At 44.2% G+C, this 7,361-nt stretch overlaps 1 protein-coding gene across 2 annotated transcripts in view; it reads left to right on the top strand.

The window, feature by feature from the left end:
* ches1 (checkpoint suppressor 1) overlaps positions 1-6,992 on the top strand; it is a 75,104-nt gene extending 68,112 nt beyond the window's left edge. For both annotated transcript variants that reach the window (XM_005917084.2, XM_014332029.2), the window contains exons 5-6: positions 3,343-3,451; positions 4,518-6,992. In XM_005917084.2, coding sequence (XP_005917146.1) covers positions 3,343-3,451; positions 4,518-5,076 — 668 coding nt within the window. In that variant the 3' untranslated portion in view covers positions 5,077-6,992. The remainder of the gene's footprint in view (positions 1-3,342; positions 3,452-4,517) is intronic.
* Positions 6,993-7,361: the final 369 nt, after the last annotated feature.

Consider the following 7,361-nt stretch of genomic DNA (forward strand, 5'->3'; position numbering starts at 1 on the left):
TGTGTGTGTGTGTGTGTGTGTGTGTGGCAACATGAACCAAATATACAAGATTGCTTTCCACATGGGGGGGGGGGACTTGTATGTTTTAATGAGCTTGTGGTTCTCGAGGCAAATTAAATTTCTGCTCATAACATCGATCATAAATTTACTGTATGGGCTGAGATTTAACCCCTCCTCCCAAAAATGCTTCAGCTGCAGTGTATTGATGGCTTGATGAACGGTGTTCACAGTCACACCTTAACAAATGTTTCTGCGGCAGACAAAAGGAAACAGCAGGTCATCGTTTGCGAAACACAAACTGACCCCAGAGATGAAAATGACAGCTGTTCCAGTGAACTGGGATGACTGTGGTGAGCAGCCAGCCTTGAATAATGAGAGCTTTTGGATCAGATGTACGCTCTTCTTTTCTCTTCTCTTCAAAGTGTATAATCTGTGTAGAAACTATATATAGATTCACATAAATTACAATTAAAGCTTAAAACCTGTTTAGATCTTCCTTCTGGTCTGCCACAGTCCAGTCTGAGTAGGAAACCAGAGACAAGACTTTGGCCTCGGTGGAAAATCTGAAATGGCTTAAGAAACAAATTATCATGTGGAACTTCTTAATGTTTGTCTTAAATCTGAAATGTTTTTCCAGCTAAGGCATTGTTGTAAACTAGAAAAAGTTCTAGTATATACTTAAACACCCTGAATACTAAAAAACCTTTTTACATTATTTCTCCAGCATCTTGATTGCAGGTTAGCTGTAAAAGTTTACTTTGTCCACCCTTAGTTTACAATCTCTTTCATAATTACAAATTAAAACCATATGTCGAAATTTCACAGACCTGAGTCACTGCGCGATTCATTGGGGAAGATGTTTTTATCGCTGTATTACTGAAAGTTAGATGACTGTTTTTAAACAGCACTTTTAATCACTTTTCTTTATTATGATGATCAGCTGGTTCTTATATAGCATTTTTCTACACTAGCTGATGACTCAGAGCGCTTTATACAACATGCTTCAATCACCCAAGCACTATTTTTTATCCTTAAGTGATTTAACCGTAACACATACTCGCACACTGATGGATGCATCGGAGAGAAACTTGGGGTTAGTAACTTGCCCGAGGATATTTGGCATGCAGACTGGAGCAGCCATGGACTGAACCACCACCCTTCTGACTAGTAGCTGCGCTGCCTCCTGAGTATTTTTAACCCAGTGCTGTATTTACATTTATTCTTTCAGTGATTACTTTGGTTATATTTGTTTTTTTATCTATTCTTCATGATTTGTGGTTAGCTCGGCGTTTTCATTCTTTATAGTTTTGAATATAATAATTTTTGGGGCAGCTGGAAAACACTTTGCATAAACGCCTGTTCTACACACATAAAAGTGACTTTATTTGAAAGACTGAAGCTTCTTAAATGTTGTCAACTGTCTGTACTTTAAATATGAAGCTACAGCTAGCAGCCAGTTAGCTTGGTGTAGCGTGAAGAGAGGAAAGAAAAGCTAACAGTCAGGGTGGTTCTCTTTAAAGTTAATATAAACTGTCTGCCACCAGACAGCAACTTTTAGGAAATCAAAAATAAATGAATATATATCATATTTTTTGCTGTTTAAGTGTTTCTATCTTATGCTGAACTGAGCTAATTTAAGCTAACTAGCGCTGCAGCTCTACATTTACCGTACAATCACGAGAATAATATCAATCTTCTTGCGTAACTCTCAGCAAAAAGGAGCAACTAAGCTAATTTCCATACATTAGCTGCACACACACGATATTAAAATATCAAGGTGAAAGGTTGGACGTTTTTCTGCCTGCTGTTAGATTGGCTCAGGTTTGTAAGCCGTAACCTTCGTCTGTCACTACAGATTTTTAGGCCCAAGTTGTTCCGAAGCCAGTCCATTTCCACGACCGTGTGTTTCAGGATGTTGTCTGTGTGGGTTTCTTTCTCCAGTGACCTCTCTGTATTCTGCACCAGTCACATCATGCTTCAATGTGGTGACCACATTAGCGAGGTGATTAGCAGCACCTGTCTTTGCCAGTAGAAAAGCTTGGCTTTCCAGACATGAGAATTCAATCTTTGTCTCATTAGTCTGCAGAAAGTATCGTTTGGTAAACTCCAGGTGGGCTTGCCATATGCCTGTTTTTTCAGCGGAGTAAAATGGCACTTAGGCAGAGTGCCGCAGAGTTGTCCTTCTGGTGGGTTCTTTAGTTTCTTTGAAAATTGGTTTGCGTGACCACTGGCTACACTTCCTCCTCCCTGACCAAGGCTTTTCTTGCCTCGACCAGATGGACGACTGTTGGAAGACAAACTTCTTCCACAACAATAGAGCTCGCTGCCCAACGCAGTCGGATGTCGCAGGTCTGCTGAGGGTTCTTTGAGCTTCTTACTGTGGCGTTAACACCGATCTGTTGAGCTACTAGTTCACCTTCAAGTTTAATGCTAATGATGGAAGTCTTATAGGCCATTTGTCATGTGATCAAGTAGTTAAAAGTTAGTTGAAAAAGTCATGATAACTATTATATTCATGTCTGACACAAAGAAATGGAAGTCTTGTTGCCTAGATAACCACTGAATGTATTTGCCACACAGCCATTAATCAGTAAAAGACTTTCTTCACTGAATAAAGTTTGAAGGTAAAAAAATATAAAGTCATTGAATGTCTTTATTTAACCTTTATTTATACACAAAGTCTCATTTACAAGAGAGACCTGTTCAGGCTGCAGGTTCAGATGAAACGGGGGAAAAAGTGAAATTTAATGACGGTTTCATGAAATAGACACTGAATCATTTTTATCTGCAGCTTTAATTTCAAAATACTAACCCGCTGTGGAAAATGTTGTTTTCTGACATTTGAGACGAACCAATAAAAAAGATCAGCAGATAAATTAGTAACGTAAAAAGATGTGAATTTGTCCCGTTTTTCTCCCTCAAAAAATAGATTTACTTGGTTATTTTAACACTTGGGTTCGAAACAGATGTGCCTTTCAGATTTTCAGATCTGCGGTTTCCCCCTTTGCGTTCCAGCGGCTGCTGTATCAGGCAGGCTGGATTTGGCCGTGCCCAGCGGTCGTTGGTAATTGAATGATTTGCAGCGGCCTTAACTCATTTATGACGCTTTCCTGCTCAATTTAACCTTGCCTCGCTCATCAATATTGCCCCGTTGGCCTCCTCGAATGGACAGTGGATGCTCATCGAGCTGCTCCCGGGTCTCGTGGAGGTCGGATCTGAGAGGTTTTTGTTTTTTAGGAGCTTCTTCTGTTGCTGGCTTTTTTTTTTCTTATCCCTCCGCTTGTCACTGAAACTGATTCGTGTCTTGCGTGTAACTGATGTTCCATCTGCTCTCTCTTTCAGTTCCTCGAGGTGTGATCCAAAATGGCGCCCGTGTCAGGAGCCAGGCCCTCTTCCCTGTTATCAGACCCTTACCTGTAAGCCCTGTGGGGAGCAGAACCTCGGCCATAAGGTGGGTAAACTTTGCTCCTGCTGCCTTCAAACGTATAATTAACACCAGCGGGGGCTGCACAGACGCATTCCCTCTCCCACAGACACGCCTGCACCTACATGCAGTGGCACAAAGCTCGGGGAGCTCCCAAATTTTCCACTGATAGTTTACATAATTACATCTTTATTGTGCTCGAAAGTCAGAGGCGTTCACACGCTTCCCGCCGTGCACGACGTTTCATCCAGGTGTGTTTATATAATGGCCTCTCGCAGACACACAAACACAAACAGGTTTATTAGAGGGAGAGGCCTCGTGATTCAAAGAACATTGGGAGCATGCACGGACATGCACATCCATCACAGGAGCACGAGAGTATGATGGCCTGCACTGCATAATGAATTAAACATACCCGAAAGGCTCACTAAAGGTTTGCAGTGAATATTTGATCACTGTAAGGGAGTGCATGTTTTTCTTATGAGATATTAATATGCTCACGCTCTCATTCTGGGGGGAGGGGGGGATGTCCGGGGGGACAGGGCACGCTGCTGAAGCTACTTTTTGATTTATGGGTTGTCAGGATTACCCCCCACCCCACGCCGTCCTTTGACGCTTTACAGCGAAAAGTGTCTCCCGACTAATAGAGCAAAATGCGCGTCGCAGTGTAACGAGGACGAACAGTTAAACGGCCTCGCCGCAGAATCGTCACCGTCGAGGCGCTCTGACTTTAGAGTTCGCAAGGTTCTTTATGTGCTGAGCAACCTTCCAGACAATGGGCGCTGCTAAAAATGCACTGTGTCATTGGGGTGGGGGGCGCAAAGGTGGCAATCTGAAAATGAGGCAGCTCGTTTCTGAAAAGGAAGGCTGAGTCTTTGTGAAATACGGGCTTTTATCTGACCTCAGAAATATGCGCATGAGGCCCGAGGGAGCTATTTGTGGCTGATAGATTAGAACCTGAACTTTTTTTCTAGTAAAGCAGAGACGCTTGAGTGTCAGTGGAGTGAAGCAGGTCCAGGCAGGCAGCCCGCCTGGCAGTGTGACAGCACGAGTAACGTTATTCTCTCCCGCTCTGTGTCCTCGATCCATACAGATCATCCCTGGGCGATTATCTAAGCCGAGGACAGGACAGCCCAACCTGCTACTCTCCTCCGCCCTGCGGCGAGGACCTCCAGGACGACCACACTTACAGCACCGCCAAATCCCCCAGCAGGCTGTGCTCCTCCCAGGTCACCTCCCCTTCCTCCCCCGTGGACGACGACGACATTATCGCCGTGGAAATCCAATCAGACGTCAAACCCGAGCCCCGGGAGATCCCACTGGACTCTCACGTCACCACTGCCGCCACCACCACTACCTACATTTCCCAGCAGCCCCCGCGCGGACAGAGACGTAGTTTGGGGGGAGCCGGGACTCTGGCTGGGAGCAGTTTGCCCTGGACCAAAAGCCGAGCGAGAGGCATTAGTGACACGCTGCCGCTGAAGAAGCGGCGCGCGGCGACGGTGGAGAAGCCGCCGGAGAGCGACGACGAGGAGATGAAAGAGGCGGCGGGATCGCTGCTCCACCTGGCGGGGGTTAGAGCCTGCCTCAACAACATCACAAACCGCACCGCCAAGGGCCAGAAGGAGCAGAAAGAGGCCCTGAGAAACTAAGACACACACACATAGAACAAAGCATAGACACACACACAGACGGCTTATAGCTCCAAGCACACACACACAGATTTACACACACACACAACTAGGTCAACAGGTAACATTACTACAGCATTAGTCTCAACGGACACTTGTCATCTCCCTCTATCTATCTGCAGGGCATTAGGTGAATCCTACTTATTTGTGGCAATATCAAAAATCTATGTTTTCCTACATGTTCAGCAACACTAAACATCGATGGGTATTTCTCATATGTCTTTGTTGGTTTTTTGTTGTTTAAAAAGGGGATGAAAGCCATAAAAAAAGGAAAAAACAAAAGCACGTTTTGTCACTAATTTGGACGAGCGCGACAAAACCGAGTCACGTTGCCGGGAGGGGGAGGGCGGGAGCTGATGATGGCTGTTTGTCTTACCTGTTTGTTTCTATGTGAATCTGTAGCAATCTTGCAGTGATGCCGGCAAAGGCGGGTCGGCCGCCCGCCGGCATCACTCTCCTACATCCACGAGCACAAATGTGAGACTGTGCCAAAGATAAGCGACCAGGTTGCTTCATGTAGCCGATACGACAGCTGACAAGAAAAAAAACAAACACAAAAAAAGTTCAAAGATGGCGTAGTAGAGCTGACGAGAGAGAGCGAGTGACCTTAAGTGTGGAAATAAATGTAAAACCCAATGTGATATATATTCATGCACTTATTTTACGCCACTTATAATAAAAAGCATCATGGGTAAAGACATGGTTTATTTCAAGAGCACTCATAGTATTTAAGAATAAATATATTAAAATTTAAAAAAAAAAAGGTCATGTTTTATCACCATAGAGACGGATAGTGTGCCGGGTCTGAGGCAATATCTCCTTCATTTTGTTGTTGTTGTTGCATAATGTAAAACCTCCTCCCTCCACCCCCTCGTACTTCTCTCCATTAGACGACGTAGACACCTGGTATAGATATCATAGCTGCCAGTAGCTGCCACCACCTTCCTCTTCATTTGACAAAGAACTATATACATGAACTGTGGGTTTAGGTTTCTGTTTGTGTCTGTTTACCCTCACTCTACCCTCATAAAGATATAAGCAATTTGCCCCTGTGCGGGCAACTCTGTAAAAAGGTTAGAAAATATTTTATTTTTTTCCTTTTTCTTAATTGAAGCAATTTGACCTGCAGGACTTTCTCAGTTATATTGCATGGGTGCTTGTAAATAAGATAAAAAGCAAATCTTTTTTATTCAAAGATCATGTAAGATAAACGATGTATTTAGCATGAAGCATGACTTATTTTCATATAAACCTTGATCCTAGAGGAAAGAAAAAAAAAGTTTTGCCGCCAATTCTTATACCCGTGATTATATTGGAGATTTTCTTTTCTTTTTTTTATTTCGTCTCCTTGTTTTTCTGAGCGGGCTTTCAAAGACACGTCTTCAGGGAGGAAACGTGGGAGATCACTCTGCAATTAGAGGCCCAAAGGACGCCACCTCTGGGCTTCGGGTTCAGGCTTATAACGTAGGCCAGCTGAAACACCTCTTGGGGGGGTGGGCTTACGACAACTTCTGCCTGTACAGTGATTTCTTTTATTTTTTTTAATTTAATTGTTTTAGGTGTTCAATGTTAAACCCGGTGTTATTCCAGAACACGTCTGTGGAGTGTGTGCGTTTGTGTGCCCAGGAACACACACCCTTTAACATCGTGCCTGCCTGCCTGCCCTCAGTACCTCTGTTGTCACGACAGAACCTGTCTTTATTTATAACAGTATTGTTTTTACTTTTACTTCAGTGTGTAAATGTACGCGTGTCCTTCCTCTCCATCGGCATTGTTCGGTGTAAATGTTTGAAAGGGGCGCGGGAGACCTTGTAGATGCCCTCATATCTCCAAGAAAAGGAAAAAAAAAGACGACATGGGAAGGGGACGTTTCTTTTCTCTGATTTACAGACAGTATTTTTAACCCCAGGTGCATCATGGCTAAAACGGGAATGCGCGCACAAGTATTATCCGACCCTCGTCTGCGTATAAAATAAAGCCGCTTTTTAGGTGAAAACGTAGGCTGGGCTTTGGCTGTAGCAGCAGAGCCAGACGGGGGAGAGGTGGGGTGGGGGTTTGTTTGAGCTGAAGAGACGTTGAACGATCGTCAGCGAGCCAAGCGGGAGGAAAACAAATGCATGCCCCCATCCACCGGCACAGTCTTTCGCCACCTGTAGCATGCATCACTGGCCTTGCATTTTGTGTGGTACCCATAAAGAGAAAAAAGAAAAAAAAAGGGGGGGGTAAAGGAGACACTGTTAGTGTTG

Source organism: Haplochromis burtoni, unplaced genomic scaffold (assembly GCF_018398535.1).
Source record: "Haplochromis burtoni strain Fernald_Lab_line unplaced genomic scaffold, NCSU_Asbu1 Contig_22, whole genome shotgun sequence".
NCBI lineage: Eukaryota > Metazoa > Chordata > Actinopteri > Cichliformes > Cichlidae > Haplochromis > Haplochromis burtoni.